The following is a 24,512-nucleotide window of genomic DNA, read 5'->3' as shown; positions in this document are numbered from 1 at the left end:
TTGTTCAGGCTTCCCAGGCTGGCAGCCATCTTTGAGGCTCAGTGCTGAGGCCTGAAGGTCTCCTCTCTGTTCCTGGAGGAGGAGGATAAGGCTCTCATGGCTGTGCAGGGGGAGGATGGGAGATGTTATCTCAGGCCTGGAGATTATCCAGGATTGTCAGCCTGACCTGTTCCAGTAAGGGGGAGGCTAAAAACAGCCAGGAATGTAGAAGGTCACAGATTGTGTCCTCACACACAGAGCACGGCCCCCCACCCCCCTCCATGCACACGGCTGGTTGCTGGGCGCAGTGATGTCACGGCTGCTCTAGAGCCTCCCATACGCTGTAATGTGGGGTAGAGGGGAGGGGAACATGGCTGAGGACACAGCGCTCGTCTATTACTGCCTCACACTACCATAAAGCAGGGAGCACAACATGGAGGCTTCTGCCAGTGCCGCAGTGAAGGGTCACCTTGAGAGATCAGGAACCATCATGACATCCATTCTTGCCCTGTCCTGCCCGACTTTCAGCATCATTGGTAGTTTAAAGAGGTTTGATCCTTATCTGCCCTGTCCACCATGGGCGTCTGTGCATTCTGTAACTAAACTCTATAGCCCATTGTCTTACGGCAGAAAGAGCGACGCTGTACAGCGAATACGGAGCAGCAGATGTGATGTATGTGAATGTTCACCAGTCAGCCATGACTACAACTCACAACATGTCTAACGTAGCTATCTTCTCTACATAGTGTACTATAACCCCCAACATGTCTATAACCCAGCTGTTATCCTCTACACACGGTACACTATAACCCGGCTGTTATCCTGTATACATGGTACACTATAACCCGGCTGTTATCCTCTATACACGGTACACTATAACCCGGCTGTTATCCTCTATACACGGTACACTATAACCCGGCTGTTATCCTCTATACACGGTACACTATAACCCGGCTGTTATCCTGTATACACGGTACACTATAACCCGGCTGTTATCCTCTACACACGGTACACTATAACCCGGCTGTTATCCTCTACACACGGTACACTATAACCCGGCTGTTATCCTGTATACATGGTACACTATAACCCGGCTGTTATCCTCTATACACGGTACACTATAACCCGGCTGTTATCCTCTATACACGGTACACTATAACCCGGCTGTTATCCTCTATACACGGTACACTATAACCCGGCTGTTATCCTGTATACACGGTACACTATAACCCGGCTGTTATCCTCTACACACGGTACACTATAACCCGGCTGTTATCCTGTAAACATGGTACATTATAACCCGGCTGTTATCCTGTATACATGGTACATTATAACCCGGCTGTTATCCTGTATACATGGTACATTATAACCCGGCTGTTATCCTGTATACACGGTACACTATAACCCGGCTGTTATCCTGTATACATGGTACACTATAACCCAGCTGTTATCCTGTATACATGGTACACTATAACCCGGCTGTTATCCTGTATACACGGTACACTATAACCCGGCTGTTATCCTGTATACATGGTACATTATAACCCAGCTGTTATCCTCTATACACGGTGTACTATAACCCAGCTGTTATCCTCTACACACGGTACACTATAACCCGGCTGTTATCCTGTATACATGGTGTACTATAACCCGGCTGTTATCCTCTATACATGGTACACTATAACCCGGCTGTTATCCTCTATACACGGTACACTATAACCCAGCTGTTATCCTCTATACACGGTACACTATAACCCAGCTGTTATCCTGTATACACGGTACACTATAACCCGGCTGTTATCCTGTAAACATGGTACATTATAACCCGGCTGTTATCCTGTATACATGGTACATTATAACCCGGCTGTTATCCTGTATACATGGTACATTATAACCCGGCTGTTATCCTGTATACACGGTACACTATAACCCGGCTGTTATCCTGTATACATGGTACATTATAACCCAGCTGTTATCCTGTATACATGGTACACTATAACCCGGCTGTTATCCTGTATACACGGTACACTATAACCCGGCTGTTATCCTGTATACATGGTACATTATAACCCAGCTGTTATCCTCTATACACGGTGTACTATAACCCAGCTGTTATCCTCTACACACGGTACACTATAACCCGGCTGTTATCCTGTATACATGGTGTACTATAACCCGGCTGTTATCCTCTATACATGGTACACTATAACCCGGCTGTTATCCTCTATACACGGTACACTATAACCCGGCTGTTATCCTCTATACACGGTACACTATAACCCAGCTGTTATCCTGTATACACGGTACACTATAACCCAGCTGTTATCCTCTATACACGGTACACTATAACCCAGCTGTTATCCTGTATACACGGTACACTATAACCCGGCTGTTATCCTGTATACATGGTACACTATAACCCAGCTGTTATCCTCTACACACGGTACACTATAACCCGGCTGTTATCCTGTATACACGGTGTACTATAACCCGGCTGTTATCCTGTATACATGGTACACTATAACCCGGCTGTTATCCTCTATACATGGTGTACTATAACCCGGCTGTTATCCTGTATACATGGTGTACTATAACCCGGCTGTTATCCTGTATACATGGTACACTATAACCCGGCTGTTATCCTCTATACATGGTACACTATAACCCAGCTGTTATCCTGTATACATGGTACACTATAACCCAGCTGTTATCCTGTATACATGGTGTACTATAACCCGGCTGTTATCCTGTATACATGGTACACTATAACCCAGCTGTTATCCTCTATACACGGTACACTATAACCCGGCTGTTATCCTCTATACACGGTACACTATAACCCGGCTGTTATCCTCTATACACGGTACACTATAACCCAGCTGTTATCCTCTATACACGGTACACTATAACCCAGCTGTTATCCTGTATACATGGTACACTATAACCCGGCTGTTATCCTCTATACACGGTACACTATAACCCAGCTGTTATCCTCTACACACGGTACACTATAACCCGGCTGTTATCCTGTATACACGGTGTACTATAACCCAGCTGTTATCCTGTATACATGGTGTACTATAACCCGGCTGTTATCCTGTATACATGGTGTACTATAACCCGGCTGTTATCCTGTATACATGGTGTACTATAACCCGGCTGTTATCCTGTATACATGGTACACTATAACCCGGCTGTTATCCTGTATACATGGTACACTATAACCCGGCTGTTATCCTGTATACATGGTGTACTATAACCCAGCTGTTATCCTGTATACATGGTGTACTATAACCCGGCTGTTATCCTGTATACATGGTACACTATAACCCAGCTGTTATCCTGTATACATGGTGTACTATAACCCGGCTGTTATCCTGTATACATGGTGTACTATAACCCGGCTGTTATCCTGTATACATGGTGTACTATAACCCAGCTGTTATCCTGTATACATGGTGTACTATAACCCGGCTGTTATCCTGTATACATGGTACACTATAACCCAGCTGTTATCCTGTATACATGGTACACTATAACCCAGCTGTTATCCTGTATACATGGTACACTATAACCCGGCTGTTATCCTCTATACACGGTGTACTATAACCCGGCTGTTATCCTGTATACATGGTGTACTATAACCCAGCTGTTATCCTCTATACATGGTACACTATAACCCGGCTGTTATCCTGTATACATGGTGTACTATAACCCAGCTGTTATCCTGTATACATGGTGTACTATAACCCGGCTGTTATCCTGTATACATGGTGTACTATAACCCGGCTGTTATCCTGTATACATGGTGTACTATAACCCAGCTGTTATCCTGTATACATGGTGTACTATAACCCGGCTGTTATCCTGTATACATGGTGTACTATAACCCGGCTGTTATCCTGTATACATGGTGTACTATAACCCGGCTGTTATCCTGTATACATGGTGTACTATAACCCGGCTGTTATCCTGTATACATGGTGTACTATAACCCGGCTGTTATCCTGTATACATGGTACACTAACCCAGGACGTCATACACTATACAGCAGGTATATAATCTCCACTGTAATGTATTAACTAAGCAGGAAAGAGGTAGTGCATCAGCTGCAGCAGCCTGTGCTTCCTGATACAAAGGGTTAATATGTTATGCAGCCACGTGGGCCTCTGGGGGAGGAATAGCCTGTGGGCCTCTGGGGGAGGAATAGCCCGGGGCTCATCATCTGGGTTACACTCTGCACAGGAATTCACATTATTGCACAACAGCAGCCGCATGTCACACCCTGCTGACTGCATGACAGCCCCTCCCCCACCCTAACCAGTCTCTCCAGTAAGTGGTGGGAGCTGAGGCCACTGCACACCAGTACACACACACCAGCACTGCACACACACATCAGTACTCCGCACGCACACACACACACACACCAGCACTGCACACACACATCAGTACTCCGCACGCACGCACACACACACACACACACCAGCACTGCACACACACATCAGTACTCCGCACGCACGCACACACACACACACCAGCACTGCACACATACATCAGTACTGCGCACGCACACACACACACCAGCACTGCACACCAGTACACACACACACCAGCACTGCACACATCAGTACTGCACGCACACACACACACACACACACCAGTACACACACACACACCAGCACTGCACACCAGTACACACACACACCAGCACTGCACACCAGTACACACACACACCAGCACTGCACACCAGTACACACACACACACACACACACACCAGCACTGCACACCAGTACACACACACACCAGCACTGCACACCAGTACACACACACACACACATCAGTACTGCGCGCACACACACATACACCAGCACTGCACACCAGTAAACACACATCAGTACTGCGCACACACACACCAGCACTGCACACCAGTACACACACACACATCAGTACTGCGCACACACACACACCAGCACTGCACACCAGTACACACACACACACACACCAGCACTGCACACCAGTACACACACACACACACCAGTACTGCGCACACACACACACACACCAGCACTGCACACCAGTACACACACCAGCACTGCACACCAGTACACACACACATCAGTACTGCACGCACACACACACAAACACACCAGCACTGCACACCAGTACACACACACACACACATCAGTACTGCGCGCACACACACATACACCAGCACTGCACACCAGTACACACACACATCAGCACTGCGCACACACACACCAGCACTGCACACCAGTACACACATCAGTACTGCGCACACACACACCAGCACTGCACACCAGTACACACACACACAGACACCAGCACTGCACACCAGTACACACACACACATCAGTACTGCGCACACACACACACCAGCACTGCACACCAGTACACACACACACACACATCAGTACTGCACACCAGTACACACACACACACACACACCAGTACTGCGCACACACACACACACACCAGCACTGCACACCAGTACACACACCAGCACTGCACACCAGTACACACACACATCAGTACTGCACGCACACACACACACACAAACACACCAGCACTGCACACCAGTACACACACACATCAGTACTGCGCGCACACACACATACACCAGCACTGCACACCAGTACACACACACATCAGCACTGCGCACACACACACCAGCACTGCACGCCAGTACACACATCAGTACTGCGCACACACACACCAGCACTGCACACCAGTACACACACACACACACACCAGTACTGCGCACACACAGACACCAGCACTGCACACCAGTACACACACACACACACATCAGTACTGCGCACACACAGACACCAGCACTGCACACCAGTACACACACACACACATCAGTACTGAGCACACAGACACCAGCACTGCACACCAGTACACACACACACACACCAGCACTGCACACCAGTACACACACACACACAATCAGTACTGCGCACACACACATCAGTACTGCGCACACACACACACACCAGCACTGCACACCAGTACACACACACACCAGCACTGCACACACACCAGCACTGCACACCAGTACACACACACACACACACACACATCAGTACTGCGCGCACACACACATACACCAGCACTGCACACCAGTACACACACATCAGTACTGCGCACACACACACCAGCACTGCACACCAGTACACACACACACATCAGTACTGCGCACACACACACACACATACCAGCACTGCACACCAGTACACACACACACCAGTACTGCACACCAGTACACACACACACCAGCACTGCACACCAGTACACACACACACACACACCAGTACTGCGCGCACACACACATACACCAGCACTGCACACCAGTATACACACATCAGTACTGCGCACACACACACCAGCACTGCACACCAGTACACACACACACACATCAGTACTGCGCATACACACACACCAGCACTGCACACCAGTACACACACACCAGTATACACACACACATCAGTACTGCACACATATCAGCACTGTGCGTGCGCACACACACATCAGTACTGCGCGCACACACACACACCAGTACACACACACACACATCAGTACTGCACACATATCAGCACTGCGCACACACACACACCAGCACTGCACACACATCAGTACTGCGCACACACACACACCAGTAGTGCGCGCACACACACACACACACACCAGTACTGCACGCACACACACACACATCAATACTGCACACACACATCAGTACTGCACACACACACACACCAGCACTGCACACCAGTACACACATATCAGTACTGTGCGCACACACACATCAGTACTGCGCGCACACACATCAGTACTGCGCACACACACATCAGTACTGCACACACACACATCAGTACTGCGCACACACACATCAGTACTGCGCACATCACTGAGAATACAGCCTATCCATCACTAGAGATCAGTGACATCCATGAGAATACAGCCTATCCATCACTAGAGATCAGTGACATCACTGAGAATACAGCTTATCCATCACTAGAGATCAGTGACATCAGAGAGAATACAGCCTATCCATCACTAGAGATCAGTGACATCCATGAGAATACAGCCTATCCATCACTAGAGATCAGTGACATCCCTGAGAATACAGCCTATCCATCACTAGAGATCAGTGACATCACTGAGAATACAGCCTATCCATCACTAGAGATCAGCGGTGACATCACTGAGAATACAGCCTATCCATCACTAGAGATCAGTGACATCACTGAGAATACAGCCTATCCATCACTAGAGATCAGTGACATCCCTGAGAATACAGCCTATCCATCACTAGAGATCAGTGACATCACTGACAATACAGCCTATCCATCACTAGAGATCAGCGGTGACATCACTGAGAATACAGCCTATCCATCACTAGAGATCAGCGGTGACATCACTGAGAATACAGCCTATCCACCACTAGAGATCAGCGTTGACATGACTGAGAATACAGCCTATCCATCACTAGAGATCATCGGTGACATCACTGAGAATACAGCCTATCCATCACTAGAGATCAGCAGTGACATCACTGAGAATACAGCCTATCCATCACTAGAGATCAGTGACATCACTGAGAATACAGCCTATCCATCACTAGAGATCAGTGACATCACTGAGAATACAGCCTATCCATCACTAGAGATCAGCAGTGACATCACTGAGAATACAGCCTATCCATCACTAGAGATCAGCGGTGACATCACTGAGAATACAGCCTATCCATCACTAGAGATCAGTGACATCACTGAGAATACAGCCTATCCATCACTAGAGATCAGTGACATCCATGAGAATACAGCCTATCCATCACTAGAGATCAGCGGTGACATCACTGAGAATACAGCCTATCCATCACTAGAGATCAGTGACATCACTGAGAATACAGCCTATCCATCACTAGAGATCAGTGACATCACTGAGAATACAGCCTATCCATCACTAGAGATCAGTGACATCAGAGAGAATACAGCCTATCCATCACTAGAGATCAGTGACATCCATGAGAATACAGCCTATCCATCACTAGAGATCAGTGACATCACTGAGAATACAGCCTATCCATCACTAGAGATCAGTGACATCACTGAGAATACAGCCTATCCATCACTAGAGATCAGCGGTGACATCACTGAGAATACAGCCTATCCATCACTAGAGATCAGTGACATCACTGAGAATACAGCCTATCCATCCCTAGAGATCAGTGACATCACTGAGAATACAGCCTATCCATCACTAGAGATCAGTGACATCCCTGAGAATACAGCCTATCCATCACTAGAGATCAGTGACATCACTGACAATACAGCCTATCCATCACTAGAGATCAGCGGTGACATCACTGAGAATACAGCCTATCCATCACTAGAGATCAGCGGTGACATCACTGAGAATACAGCCTATCCACCACTAGAGATCAGCGTTGACATGACTGAGAATACAGCCTATCCATCACTAGAGATCATCGGTGACATCACTGAGAATACAGCCTATCCATCACTAGAGATCAGCAGTGACATCACTGAGAATACAGCCTATCCATCACTAGAGATCAGTGACATCACTGAGAATACAGCCTATCCATCACTAGAGATCAGCAGTGACATCACTGAGAATACAGCCTATCCATCACTAGAGATCAGCGGTGACATCACTGAGAATACAGCCTATCCATCACTAGAGATCAGCGACATCACTGAGAATACAGCCTATCCATCACTAGAGATCAGTGACATCACTGAGAATACAGCCTATCCATCACTAGAGATCAGCGGTGACATCATAGGCCGTTGTTTCCTCATGGATGAGATCAGCTGTAGTGTAGCAGTGTGTGAGATCCACCTTGGTTCTTCCACTTTTTCCTGGCTAGTCATCCATGGTGCGGCTGCCCCGCATATGTATAGTGAGAACGCTCAGCTCTTGTGGTCCATTTTGGCCGCCATCCTGTCATGTGATGTTTGCGTGTAGATATATGTATGCGTGTATGTATGTAGCGTGTGATCTGCTGTGATGACCACAACTGGACTGACAACGAGTTAGGCATGAGGGGCAACTATACATCATACACCGCACTGTACTGTATGGGGATTATACATCATACACCGCACTGTACTGTATGGGGATTATACATCATACACTGCACTGTACTGTATGGGGATTATACATCATACACCGCACTGTACAGGGATTATACATCATACACCGCACTGTACTGTACGGGGATTATACATCATACACTGCCCTGTACTGTACGGGGATTATACATCATACACTGCACTGTATGGGGATTATACATCATACACCGCACTGTACAGGGATTATACATCATACACCGCACTGTACTGTACAGGGATTATACATCATACACCGCACTGTACTGTATGGGGATTATACATCATACACCACACTACTGTACGGGGATTATACATCATACACCGCCCTGTACTGTACGGGGATTATACATCATACACCGCCTTGTACTGTACGGGGATTATACATCATACACCGCACTGTACTGTACGGGGATTATACATCATACACCGCCCTGTACTGTACGGGGATTATACATCATACACCGCACTGTACAGGGATTATACATCATACACTGCCCTGTACTGTACAGGGATTATACATCATACACTGCACTGTACGGGGATTATACATCATACACCGCACTGTACTGTATGGGGATTATACATCATACACCGCACTGTACGGGGATTATACATCATACACCGCACTGTACGGGGATTATACATCATACACCGCACTGTACGGGGGATTATACATCATACACCGCCCTGTACTGTACGGGGGATTATACATCATACACCGCCTTGTACTGTACGGGGATTATACATCATACACCGCCCTGTACTGTACGGGGATTATACATCATACACCGCCCTGTACTGTACAGGGATTATACATCATACACCGCACTGTACAGGGATTATACATCATACACCGCCCTGTACTGTACGGGGATTATACATCATACACCGCACTGTACAGGGATTATACATCATACACCGCACTGTACAGGGATTATACATCATACACCGCACTGTACTGTACGGGGATTATACATCATACACCGCACTGTACGGGGATTATACATCATACACCGCCCTGTACAGGGATTATACATCATACACCACACTGTACTGTATGGGGATTATACATCATACACCGCACTGTACTGTATGGGGATTATACATCATACACCGCCCTGTACGGGGGATTATACATCATACACTGCCCTGTACTGTACAGGGATTATACATCATACACTGCACTGTACTGTACAGGGATTATACATCATACACCGCACTGTACAGGGATTATACATCATACACTGCCCTGTACTGTACAGGGATTATACATCATACACCGCACTGTACTGTATGGGGATTATACATCATAAACCGCACTGTACTGTACGGGGATTATACATCATACACCGCACTGTACTGTACGGGGATTATACATCATACACTGCACTGTACGAGGGATTATACATCATACACCGCCCTGTACTGTACGGGGATTATACATCATACACCGCCCTGTACTGTATGGGGATTATACATCATACACCGCCCTGTACTGTACAGGGATTATACATCATACACCGCACAGTAGGGATTATACATCATACACCGCACTGTACTGGGATTATACATCATACACCGCACTGTACTGGGATTATACATCATACACCGCCCTGTACAGGGATTATACATCATACACCGCCCTGTACAGGGATTATACATCATACACCGCACTGTACTGGGATTATACATCATACACCGCACTGTACTGGGATTATACATCATACACCGCCCTGTACAGGGATTATACATCATACACTGCACTGTACTGTACGGGGATTATACATCATACACCGCCCTGTACTGTACGGGGATTATACATCATACACCGCCCTGTACTGTACGGGGATTATACATCATACACCGCCCTGTACTGTTATGGGGATTATACATCATACACTGCACTGTACTGTATGGGGATTATACATCATACACCGCCCTGTACTGTATGGGGATTATACATCATACACTGCACTGTACGGGGATTATACATCATACACCGCACTGTACTGTATGGGGATTATACATCATACACTGCACTGTACTGTACGGGGATTATACATCATACACCGCCCTGTACTGTATGGGGATTATACATCATACACTGCCCTGTACTGTATGGGGATTATACATCATACACCGCACTGTACTGTATGGGGATTATACATCATACACCGCACTGTAGGGGGATTATACATCATACACCGCACTGTACTGTACGGGGATTATACATCATACACCGCACTGTACTGTATGGGGATTATACATCATACACCGCACTGTAGGGGGATTATACATCATACACCGCACTGTACTGTACAGGGATTATACATCATACACTGCACTGTACGGGGGATTATACATCATACACCGCACTGTACTGTACGGGGATTATACATCATACACCGCCCTGTACTGTATGGGGATTATACATCATACACTGCACTGTACGGGGATTATACATCATACACCGCACTGTACTGTATGGGGATTATACATCATACACTGCACTGTACGGGGATTATACATCATACACCGCACTGTACTGTACGGGGATTATACATCATACACTGCACTGTACGGGGGATTATACATCATACACCGCACTGTACTGTACGGGGATTATACATCATACACTGCACTGTACGGGGATTATACATCATACACCGCACTGTACTGTATGGGGATTATACATCATACACCGCACTGTAGGGGGATTATACATCATACACCGCACTGTACTGGGATTATACATCATACACCGCCCTGTACGGGGATTATACATCATACACCGCCCTGTACTGTTATGGGGATTATACATCATACACTGCACTGTACGGGGATTATACATCATACACCGCACTGTACTGTATGGGGATTATACATCATACACTGCACTGTACGGGGATTATACATCATACACCGCACTGTACTGTACGGGGATTATACATCATACACTGCACTGTACGGGGGATTATACATCATACACCGCACTGTACTGTACGGGGATTATACATCATACACTGCACTGTATGGGGATTATACATCATACACCGCACTGTACTGGGATTATACATCATACACCGCCCTGTACGGGGATTATACATCATACACCGCACTGTACGGGGATTATACATCATACACTGCACTGTACGGGGGATTATACATCATACACCGCCCTGTACGGGGATTATACATCATACACCGCACTGTACGGGGATTATACATCATACACCGCACTGTACGGGGATTATACATCATACACTGCACTGTACGGGGGATTATACATCATATACCGCACTGTATAAGCAGTCACACTGCAGGCAGTATTGAGTCACACATGTTGCAGTAGATGGCGCTCCACCTCTCTGTATCCCGCTATGTCTCAGGGATCCGTGTGTAGCCAGCACTAGCACCTCTCGTCTGTGCTACACCCACACCACTACAACGTCCCTCATTTCCAGGGCGACATTGTTTATTACTGGTTTCCACTCTATAAGTGTGCTCCCCCCCCCTCCCGAAAGTCATTAGTCATGAGCGCCTCCTCCCCCCGGATGACTCAGTGTTGTTACCTTCCTGAGATCAGCACACATACAATCCATCATTCATACCGCCTCTTATGTCACTGCCGAGAGTACACCGACAGGCCGGGACACGCCGCAACAGTATACTACCTGCCGCCATGTCACACTGTTATTTGGGGGGGGGGGGGAGCAGCAGGGACATCATTAACCCATCGCTCTCCCTGAGGGGTCTGCACCATGTTAGTATACTACCTGCCGCCATGTCACACTGTTATTGGGGGGGGGGGGGGGGGAGCAGCAGGGACATCATTAACCCATCGCTCTCCCTGAGGGGTCTGCACCATGTTAGTATACTACCTGCCGCCATGTCACACTGTTATTAGGGGGGGGCAGCGGGGACATCATTAACCCATCGCTCTCCCTGAGGGGTCTGCACCATGTTAGTATACTACCTGCCGCCATGTCACACTGTTATTAGGGGGGGGGCAGCGGGGACATCATTAACCCATCGCTCTCCCTGAGGGGTCTGCACCATGTTAGTATACTACCTGCCGCCATGTCACACTGTTATTAGGGGGGGGGGGGGGCAGCGGGGACATCATTAACCCATCGCTCTCCCTGACGGGTCTGCACCATGTTAGTATACTACCTGCCGCCATGTCACACTGTTATTGGGGGGGGGGGGAGCAGCAGGGACATCATTAACCCATCGCTCTCCCTGAGGGGTCTGCACCATGTTAGTATACTACCTGCCGCCATGTCACACTTATTAGGGGGGGGGGGGGCAGCGGGGACATCATTAACCCATCGCTCTCCCTGAGGGGTCTGCACCATGTTAGTATACTACCTGCCGCCTTGTCACACTGTTATTAGGGGGGGGGGCAGCGGGGACATCATTAACCCATCGCTCTCCCTGAGGGGTCTGCACCATGTTAGTATACTACCTGCCGCCATGTCACACTGTTATTAGGGGGGGGGGCAGCGGGGACATCATTAACCCATCGCTCCCCCTGAGGGTCTGCACCATGTTAGTATACTACCTGCCGCCATGTCACACTGTTATTAGGGGGGGGGGGGGGGGGCGCAGCGGGGACATCATTAACCCATCGCTCTCCCTGAGGGGTCTGCACCATGTTAGTATACTACCTGCCGCCATGTCACACTGTTATTAGGCGGGGGCAGCGGGGACATCATTAACCCATCGCTCTCCCTGAGGGGTCTGCACCATGTTAGTATACTACCTGCCGCCATGTCACACTGTTATTGGGGGGGGGGGGGGCAGCGGGGACATCATTAACCCATCGCTCTCCCTGAGGGGTCTGCACCATGTTAGTATACTACCTGCCGCCATGTCACACTGTTATTGGGGGGGCAGGGACATCATTAACCCATCGCTCTCCCTGAGGGGTCTGCACCATGTTAGTATACTACCTGCCGCCATGTCACACTGTTATTAGGGGGGGGAGGCAGCGGGGACATCATTAACCCATCGCTCCCCCTGAGGGGTCTGCACCATGTTAGTATACTACCTGCCGCCATGTCACACTGTTATTAGGGGGGGTGCGTGCAGCGGGGACATCATTAACCCTTAGGGGGGTGCAGCATCCAGACATCACTCTGCGCCGCACTCACAAAAAAAAACGCCGTTTCCAAAAGCAATAGTATGAATCAGATTTATTACAATGTCATCAGCTCCAAGGCACATAACAGTGGTCTGTCGTACTACAGAAATGTATTCTGGACAAAGAAAAGGTCCCCCCTCCCCCCAATGTACAGACGGCGATCTGCTCTACTGCCGAGAAGCATCCGTGCAAAAAGAAAAATATATATATATTTATAGTCATCTATATAAAGAAATAGGTACTGGCCTGGAGACCGCACTGCCTGCCGGCACTCCATGGGTTAAACCAATCACAACCGCATTAAGTGTAGACCCCCCCCCCCTCCGTAGTGTGGGGGAGATGGACGTGTCCGTACATATATATCTATATACTCTCTCCACCCCCCACCCCACCCCCGGGACAAGAACTTACACACCAGCAGCCTGGCGCTAAGTGCTATAACCAGAACCTAGTGACACAAATCGCCACAAAAGCGGGAAAAACAGACGAGAAAAGGAAAAGAGAGGGAGGGAGAGGAGGAAGAAGGACATGTAAGACCACCCGCACCCCCGCCTCACACCATCAAGTGCCGCAAACTTCCCAAACACAAAAATAAGATCTGTACATAAGACTAAGTCAGTGCGGCCGGCAGTCCGGGGGGCCGCAAAGCTTTATAGGGCTCCGTCCTGCTGCTGTCCAGGGGGGCCACGAAGCTCAACAGGCCTCATCCTGCTGCTGTCCAGGGGGCCACAAAGCTTTATACAAGCCTGTCCTGCCACTGTCCAGAGGGGCCACAATCCAAGTTCTGCCCGAGGCAGGGAGGGCCGGCATCAGGGAAGGGTTTTTTTTTTTTTTTAATTTTTGTACGTTTGTTTTTTTTCCCCTAATTTTTTTTACGATAATAAAATCCAGCACATTATCCCCAAAAAAGATGAAGAGTAGAAAGTGTCCCAGATCACAGCTCCAATTCCCAGAATGGCCCCCAGACCTGTGGATGGGCTGATCATCGGGTTACATGGTCTCACGTGGACAGGTCCAGGGCACAATGGGATAGAGTGAAGTAGATGCAAAATGTACAAGGTCCAGGAGCCCCGAGTCCCCCCCCCACCACAGCAGGTGCCTATCCGTGCTCAGCAGGTTAGAGGTGGGGGAAAGGGTCTGTTCACAGGAGTCATTGTTATCCCCCCATACTACGGGTCTCTCTCCTTTTTCACCTTTACATCTCCTGCAAGGATCGTGGCAATCTCCCCCTGCATGAAAGCCCAAGGAACATTGGATCCCACCAGGGGGCACTTCTCTCCGCTGGGGCAGTAGACCTCACCTGTTGCCCCTTGGGCTTTGATGCTTTCTCGAGAGCAGGGGAAACAGAACTTGTGGCTGGGTACAGACGGGCACTGGACAAAGTGTGTGTCCTCCAGACGTTCATGGCAGATGGTGCAGCAGAGAGGGCCACTGTTGGCCATGGGGGAGTCGGGAATGTTCTGGGGGTGCACTTGGTCCATTCCTGGGTGAGGCGCTCCACCTGCAGGTGCCACTTGAAGATTAAGTTCCCCAGAACCTGCACCATTACGAGAGTTCAGTCGTCTTGCCCCGGGCACTGATGCCGGAGACACTGGGCTGCTACTATTCCTGCGAGCCGAAGAAGTGGTGGAGTGCACCGGAGGCCCCCCACCTGTCTGACCGTCCTTGGGAGAATGAGCTGTACCTAAAGTATCTGTCACGGACTGCAGGGCAGCCATAGGTGAGGGGCCGTTTGGTGGAGTACTCTCAGGTGGTGTGGTTCTTTGTGGGTGCCCAGGACCAAGTGGTGGAGGCGGGGGAGCTGGACCACCATAAGAGGCTGCTGAAGATGAGGAGGATGGAGCGCCTCCAGCAGCTGACAGGCCCAGCTTTATAGCATCTGGCTGACCAATCCACACCTGACCATCAGCAGAGTCTGGTTCAGGAGAGGCCTTTCTTTTCCTTACTCCACCGCGAGCCTGACCGCTGGCCCCGGCGGAGGAGGACGCGGCGGCGGCTGCCAGAGCACGAGGCAGGTTCACTAGTGCACTGGGTAGCATGGGGCAGCCGGGGTCAAGGTAGGGTTGTGGCAGCATGTCCGCTCCAACCATCTCCTTAAAGAAGCGCACTGACTCAGGTAGCAAGTCCCCCAACAGCCGCCAGTCCCCAGAGCCATGCTTCTTCTCATACTCTAAGTATTTAAATCCAGAAGAGAGGCCACGGCCAAAGTCTTTCATGCAGTCCTGATACATCTGCTTGGCCACCCCCGAGGCCGAGCTGAAGACGTTGAGCGAGCCGCTGGGGTATTCCACAAACAACTTCAGCTCGTAGTCCAGGAGCCCCGGCTTGGATGTGGCATCGAAGGCAAAGACTCGCCCCAGAAGAGAGTGGTCTTTCTTGAAGCGGACATCGAAGGGCGTGCAGGCGGACAGGGTGAGCAGGGTGTCTCGCACCGGCTTGGGTTTCCCAGCCCACTCCTCGGCCCGGCTGCGCAGACTCTCCGTTAGTTCGGACAGCGCCTCGCTGTTACGCTGCTTCTCCTTCAGCTCCCGCTCCTGATCAGTGCTGGATACCGAGCCAGGGCGCTTGGGGTCACCCGAAGAGGTGGCCGTGGGGGAGGGGGGACGTTAAGGCCACTGGATCCACTGGGCCCCTACCCAGCACATGTGGGGCCGCAGAGGAGGACGCTGTGGGCGGGCCATTCAGCAGGGTCTGTGGCAGCAGGTTGGGGGGAACGCTGAGCTGTCCGGGCCCCAGTTGCGGGATCAGTCCATGGCCCGTGCGGCCTCGGGAGTTGGGGCTCTGGCGGTTAAGTTCTGGGGGTCCATCCTCTCCCGGTTTAGGAAAGCCATTGAGGCCGTTGGGAAGTCGTGCGGCAGCGGCCAGGGTGTACTCGAAGCGTCCGCGTTCCGTGGCCAGGCCGTACCTGTCCAGTCCAGAGGCGGCGGCCTTAGAAGCACCATCCAGGTGGTTGAGCTGCGCCGTGTCCTTGGCGGTCAGGGCGGCCTGCACGGCCCGGATGCGTCTTGGCTGCTCCACCAGATCCGGGCCCCTGTGGCCCCGGAGAGCGGCCATCTTGGAAGCCATGGCTGCGCTTCAGCTGGCGGGCCGTGTCAATGACGAATTCAATGCGGTCAGCCCCCTCGTAGTTGACGCAGCCGCGGCACACGGGCTCGGTGAAGTCCCAGATCATGGCCCATGGCATCCGGGGCAGTCACACAGGTAACACGACTGCCGGCGGGACGAGGACACCTGTGCGGCTGACATGCTGCGCCGGGGGGGGAGGGGGGCATGCACGGGCTCCGGCAGGCTGGGAGGATGGCTGGCGGCTGCCGCGGCTCCGGTACTGCTCGCTCTGCTCTCCGCTCCCCGGCGTGCTCTGCCTCCGTCTCTCCTCAGCTTCTCTGCAAGCCGCAGCCCGCCCGGAGCGCGCAATCACGGGGTCGCGCAGGTTCGGTCAGGCAGGGCTGTCGCTCCGCGCATGCGTGCGTGCCGAGCTCCGTGATGACGCCGCGCCCCCTCCAGCCGAGGAATGCCACCTGGCCGTGACGTCACCGCCTTCACAAACAAGCCGTGGCGTCGCTGGAATTATCCCGCGCATGCGCCCTGCCGCGTCCCGCCCTGTCTGCGGCCCCGAGCGCACGTGACGAAGGGCGGACACGTGACCCGCGCGGCTTTACTCGCTAGCCCGGGGAGGACTACAGGTGTCAGCGAGCCCGCGGTGAGAAGGAGGGGCGGAGAGTGTGGGCACGGCACCGTTCACACTTCCCGCGGCGGCCGCTGTCCTCACACACTTCCTCCATGACGTAGTGTGACTAATAATGGTGACCTGGGTGTGAGGGGGAGGGGAGCGGGCGGGCGGGCGCCCCATTCTGTCTGGCTGTTACTTCGGGCGAATGTCCAGCAAAGGATTATGGGAGTTGGCTAGTGCTGGCACCCGGCCAGGCCCCGCCCCCTAGATGCCTCTCAGTTGTCATGGAGACCCCGAGAACAGCGCTCTCTAGCTCCACCCACCAGACTTAACTCTTCCCTGTCCCGAAGCCTCCGAGGACTCCTCTCCATGGTGGGGACCCCCTAGATGTGGGGATCAGTGTGGGGACCCCTAGATGTGGGGATCAGTGTGGGGACTCCTAGATGTGGGGATCAGTGTGGGGATCAGTGTGGGGATCAGTGTGGGGACCCCTAGATGTGGGATCAGTGTGGGGACCCCCTAGATGTGGGGATCAGTGTGGGACCTCCTAGATGTGGGATTCAGTGTGGGGATCAGTGTGGGGACTCCTAGATGTGGGGATCAGTGTGGGGGATCAGTGTGAGATCAGTGTGGGGACCCCTAGATGTGGGGATCAGTGTGGGGACTCCTAGATGTGGGATCAGTTTGGGGGACCCTAGATGTGAGGATCAGTGTGGGGACCCCCTAGATGTGGAGGATCAGTGTGGGGACCCTAGATGTGGGATCAGTGTGGGGATCAGTGTGGGACTCCTAGATGGGGGGATCAGTGTGGGGACCCCTAGATGTGGGGATCAGTGTGGGGACTCCTAGATGTGGGGATCAGTGTGGGGACCCCTAGATGTGGGGATCAGTGTGGGGACCCCTAGATGTGGGGATCAGTGTGGGGACTCCTAGATGTGGGGATCAGTGTGGGGACTCCTAGATGTGGGGATCAGTGTGGGGATCAGTGTGGGGACTCCTAGATGTGGGGATCAGTGTGGGGATCAGTGTGAGGATCAGTGTGGGGACCCCTAGATGTGGGGATCAGTGTGGGGACTCCTAGATGTGGGGATCAGTGTGGGGACTCCTAGATGTGAGGATCAGTGTGGGGATCAGTGTGAGGATCAGTGTGGGGACCCCTAGATGTGGGGATCAGTGTGGGGACTCCTAGATGTGGGGATCAGTGTGGGGACTCCTAGATGTGGGGATCAGTGTGGGGATCAGTGTGGGGACTCCTAGATGTGAGGATCAGTGTGGGGATCAGTGTGAGGATCAGTGTGGGGACCCCTAGATGTGGGGATCAGTGTGGGGACTCCTAGATGTGGGGATCAGTGTGGGGATCAGTGTGGGGACTCCTAGATGTGAGGATCAGTGTGGGGACTCCTAGATGTGAGGATCAGTGTGGGGACTCCTAGATGTGGGGATCAGTGTGGGGATCAGTGTGGGGACTCCTAGATGTGGGGATCAGTGTGGGGATCAGTGTGGGGACTCCTAGATGTGGGGATCAGTGTGGGGATCAGTGTGGGGACTCCTAGATGTGAGGATCAGTGTGGGGATCAGTGTGAGGATCAGTGTGGGGACCCCTAGATGTGGGGATCAGTGTGGGGACTCCTAGATGTGGGGATCAGTGTGGGGATCAGTGTGGGGACTCCTAGATGTGAGGATCAGTGTGGGGACCCCTAGATGTGGGGATCAGTGTGGGGACTCCTAGATGTGGGGATCAGTGTGGGGATCAGTGTGAGGATCAGTGTGGGGACCCCTAGATGTGGGGATCAGTGTGGGGACTCCTAGATGTGGGGATCAGTTTGGGGACCCTTAGATGTGAGGATCAGTGTGGGGACCCCTAGATGTGGGGATCAGTGTGGGGACTCCTAGATGTGGGGATCAGTGTGGGGACTCCTAGATGTGGGGATCAGTGTGGGGACTCCTAGATGTGGGGATCAGTGTGGGGACTCCTAGATGTGGGGATCAGTGTGGATATCAGTGTGGGGACCCCTAGATGTGAGGATCAGTGTGGGGACCCCCTAGATGTGAGGATCAGTGTGGGGACTCCTAGATGTGGGGATCAGTGTGGGGACCCCTAGATGTGGGGATCAGTGTGGGGACCCTTAGATGTGAGGATCAGTGTGGGACCCCTAGATGTGGGGATCAGTGTGGGGACCCCTAGATGTGGGGATCAGTGTGGGGACTCCTAGATGTGGGGATCAGTTTGGGGACCCTTAGATGTGGGGATCAGTGTGGGGACCCCTAGATGTGGGGATCAGTGTGGGGACCCTTAGATGTGGGGATCAGTGTGGGGACCCCTAGATGTGGGGATCAGTGTGGGGACCCTTAGATGTGGGGATCAGTTTGGGGACCCCTAGATGTGAGGATCAGTGTGGGGACCCCTAGATGTGGGTATCAGTGTGGGGACCCCTAGATGTGAGGATCAGTGTGGGGACCCCTAGATGTGGGGATCAGTGTGGGGACCCCTAGATGTGGGGATCAGTGTGGGGACCCCTAGATGTGGGGATCAGTGTGGGGACCCCTAGATGTGGGGATCAGTGTGGGGACTCCTAGATGTGGGGATCAGTGTGGGGACCCCTAGATGTGGGGATCAGTGTGGGGACCCCTAGATGTGGGGACCAGTGTGGGGACCTCTAGATGTGGGGATCAGTGTGGGGACTGCTAGATGTGGGGATCAGTGTGGGGACCCCCTAGATGTGGGGATCAGTGTGGGGACTGCTAGATGTGGGGATCAGTGTGGGGACTCCTAGATGTGGGGATCAGTTTGGGGACCCCTAGATGTGAGGATCAGTGTGGGGACCCCTAGATGTGGGGATCAGTGTGGGGACTCCTAGATGTGGGGATCAGTGTGGGGACTCCTAGATGTGGGGATCAGTGTGGGGACTCCTAGATGTGGGGATCAGTGTGGGGACTCCTAGATGTGGGGATCAGTGTGGATATCAGTGTGGGGACCCCTAGATGTGAGGATCAGTGTGGGGACCCCCTAGATGTGAGGATCAGTGTGGGGACTCCTAGATGTGGGGATCAGTTTGGGGACCCCTAGATGTGGGGATCAGTGTGGGGACCCCTAGATGTGGGGATCAGTGTGGGGACCCTTAGATGTGGGGATCAGTTTGGGGACCCCTAGATGTGGGGATCAGTGTGGGGACCCCTAGATGTGGGGATCAGTGTGGGGACCCCTAGATGTGGGGATCAGTGTGGGGACCCTTAGATGTGAGGATCAGTGTGGGGACCCCTAGATGTGGGGATCAGTGTGGGGACCCTTAGATGTGGGGATCAGTGTGGGGACCCCTAGATGTGGGGATCAGTGTGGGGACCCTTAGATGTGAGGATCAGTGTGGGGACCCCTAGATGTGGGGATCAGTGTGGGGACCCTTAGATGTGGGATCAGTTTGGGGACCCCTAGATGTGAGGATCAGTGTGGGGACCCCTAGATGTGGGTATCAGTGTGGGGACCCCTAGATGTGAGGATCAGTGTGGGGACCCCTAGATGTGGGGATCAGTGTGGGGACCCCTAGATGTGGGGATCAGTGTGGGGACCCCTAGATGTGGGGATCAGTGTGGGGACCCCTAGATGTGGGGATCAGTGTGGGGACCTCTAGATGTGGGGATCAGTGTGGGGATCAGTGTGAGGATCAGTGTGGGGACCCCTAGATGTGGGTATCAGTGTGGGGACTCCTAGATGTGGGGATCAGTGTGGATATCAGTGTGGGGACCCCTAGATGTGGGGATCAGTGTGGGGACTGCTAGATGTGGGGATCAGTGTGGGACTCCTAGATGTGGGGATCAGTGTGGGGACTCCTAAATGTGGGGATCAGTGTGGGGACCCCTAGATGTGAGGATCAGTGTGGGGACCTCTAGATGTGGGGATCAGTGTGGGGACCTCTAGATGTGAGGATCAGTGTGGGCACCCCTAGATGTGGGGATCAGTGTGGGGACCCCTAGATGTGGGGATCAGTGTGGGGACTCCAGGCTTTGGTCACACGTATATGAGGGAGCTCCGGACTGAGCACAGGAGCTGAAACTCATGTCACAGAGAGAAGGAAGAGACAGAGGAGAGAAGGAAGAAACAGAGGAGAGACGGAAGAGACAGAGGAGAGACGGAAGAGACAGAGGAGAGAAGGAGAGACAGAGGAGAGAAGGGAGAGACAGAGGAGAGAAGGGAGAGACAGAGGAGAGAAGGGAGAGACAGAGGAGAGACACAGAGGAGAGAAGGGAGAGACAGAGGAGAGACACAGAGGAGAGAAGGGAGAGACAGAGGAGAGAAGAAAAAGACAGAGGAGAGAAGTTAGAGACAGAGGAGAGAAGTTAGAGACAGAGGAGAGAAGGGAGAGACAGAGGAGAGAAGGGAGAGACAGAGGAGAGAAGGGAGAGAAACAAAGGAGAGAAGAGAGAGACAGAGGAGAGAAGGAAGAGACAGAGGAGAGAAGGAAGAGACAGAGGAGAGAAAGGAGACAGAGGAGAGAAAGGAGAGACAGAGGAGAGAAGGGAGAGACAGAGGAGAGAAGGGAGAGACACAGAGGAGAGAAGGAAGAGACAGAGGAGAGAAGGAGGAGACAGAGGAGAGAAGGGAGAGACACAGAGGAGAGAAGGGAGAGACACAGAGGAGAGAAGGGAGAGACACAGGAGAGAAGGAAGAGACAGAGGAGAGAAAGGAGAGACAGAGGAGAGAAGGGAGAGACAGAGGAGACAAGGGAGAGACAGAGGAGAGAAGGAGGAGACAGAGGAGAGAAGGGAGAGACACAGAGGAGAGAAGGGAGAGACACAGAGGAGAGAAGGGAGAGACACAGGAGAGAAGGGAGAGACACAGAGGAGAGAAGGAAGAGACAGAGGAGAGAAAGGAGACAGAGGAGAGAAAGGAGAGACAGAGGAGAGAAGGGAGAGACAGAGGAGAGAAGGGAGAGACAGAGGAGAGAAGGGAGAGACACAGAGGAGAGAAGGGAGAGACAGAGGAGAGAAGGGAGAGAAACAAAGGAGAGAAGGGAGAGAAACAGGAGAGAAGGGAGAGACACAAAGGAGAGAAGGGAGAGACAGAGGAGAGAAAGGAGAGACAGAGGAGAGAAAGGAGAGACAGAGGAGAGAAGGGAGAGACAGAGGAGAGAAGGGAGAGACAGGAGAGAAGGGAGACAGAGAGAGAAGGGAGAGACAGAGGAGAGAAGGGAGAGACAGAGGAGAGAAGGAAGAGACAGAGGAGAGAAGGAAGAGACAGGAGAGAAGGGAGAGACAGAGGAGAGAAGGGAGAGAAACAAAGGAGAGAAGGGAGAGACAAAGGAGAGACAGAGGAGAGAAGGGAGAGACAGAGGAGAGAAAGGAGAGACAGAGGAGAGAAGGGAGAGACAGAGGAGAGAAAGGAGAGACAGAGGAGAGAAGGGAGAGACAGAGGAGAGAAGGGAGAGACACAGAGGAGAGAAGGAAGAGACAGAGGAGAGAAGGGAGAGACACAGAGGAGAGAAGGGAGAGACACAGAGGAGAGAAGGAAGAGACAGAGGAGAGAAGGGAGAGACAGAGGAGAGAAGGAAGAGACAGAGGAGAGAAGGAAGAGACAGAGGAGAGAAGGGAGAGACAGAGGAGAGAAGGGAGAGAGAGGAGAGAAGGGAGAGACACAGAGGAGAGAAGGGAGACACAGAGGAGAGAAGGGAGAGACAGAGGAGAGAAGGGAGAGACAGAGGAGAGAAGGGAGAGACAGAGGAGAGAAGGGAGAGACAGAGGAGAGAAGGAAGAGACAGAGGAGAGAAGGGAGAGACAGAGGAGAGAAGGGAGAGACAGAGGAGAGAAGGGAGAGACACAGAGGAGAGAAGGGAGAGAAACAGAGGAGAGAAGGGAGAGACAGAGGAGAGAAGGAAGAGACAGAGGAGAGAAGGAAGAGACAGAGGAGAGAAGGAAGAGACACAGAGGAGAGAAGGGAGAGACAGAGGAGAGAAGGGAGAGACATTGAAGAGAAGGGAGAGACAGAGGAGAGAAGGGAGAGACACAGAGGAGAGAAGGGAGAGACATTGGAGAGAAGGGAGAGACAGAGGAGAGAAGGGAGAGACATAGAGGAGAGAAGGAGGAGACAGAGGAGAGAAGGGAGAGAGAGGTGAGAAGGGAGAGACACAGAGGAGAGAAGGGAGAGACACAGAGGAGAGAAGGGAGAGACAGAGGAGAGAAGTTAGAGACAGAGGAGAGAAGGGAGAGACAGAGGAGAGAAGGGAGAGACACAGAGGAGAGAAGGAAGAGACAGAGGAGAGAAGGAAGAGACAGGAGAGAAGGGAGAGACAGAGGAGAGAAGGAAGAGACAGAGGAGAGAAGGGAGAGACAGAGGAGAGAAGGAAGAGACAGAGGAGAGAAGGGAGAGACACAGAGGAGAGAAGGGAGAGACACAGAGGAGAGAAGGGAGAGACAGAGTAGAGACACAGAGGAGAGAGGGGAGAGACAGAGGAGAGAATGGAGAGACACAGAGGAGAGAAGGGAGAGACAGAGGAGAGAAGGGAGAGACAGAGGAGAAAAGGGAGAGACAGAGGAGAGAAGGGAGAGACAGAGGAGAGAAGGGAG

General features: G+C 51.9%; 1 protein-coding gene across 1 annotated transcript; it reads right to left on the bottom strand.

Moving 5' to 3' along the window:
• Nucleotides 1–14,322: 14,322 nt before the first annotated feature.
• IRF2BPL (interferon regulatory factor 2 binding protein like) lies at nucleotides 14,323–17,625 on the bottom strand. Its single transcript, XM_069950464.1, is given in 4 exon segments — nucleotides 14,323–16,900; nucleotides 16,902–17,255; nucleotides 17,257–17,479; nucleotides 17,482–17,625. Coding segments are annotated over 4 exon segments (2,073 nt in total). The 5' UTR covers nucleotides 17,534–17,625; the 3' UTR covers nucleotides 14,323–15,456.
• Between the last annotated feature and the right edge of the window lie 6,887 nt (nucleotides 17,626–24,512).

The sequence above is a fragment of the Dendropsophus ebraccatus genome, chromosome 13, assembly GCF_027789765.1.
Source record: "Dendropsophus ebraccatus isolate aDenEbr1 chromosome 13, aDenEbr1.pat, whole genome shotgun sequence".
Lineage (NCBI taxonomy): Eukaryota > Metazoa > Chordata > Amphibia > Anura > Hylidae > Dendropsophus > Dendropsophus ebraccatus.
The sequence above is the reverse complement of the archived record's forward strand: the minus strand, read 5'-3'. Positions and strand labels throughout refer to the sequence as shown.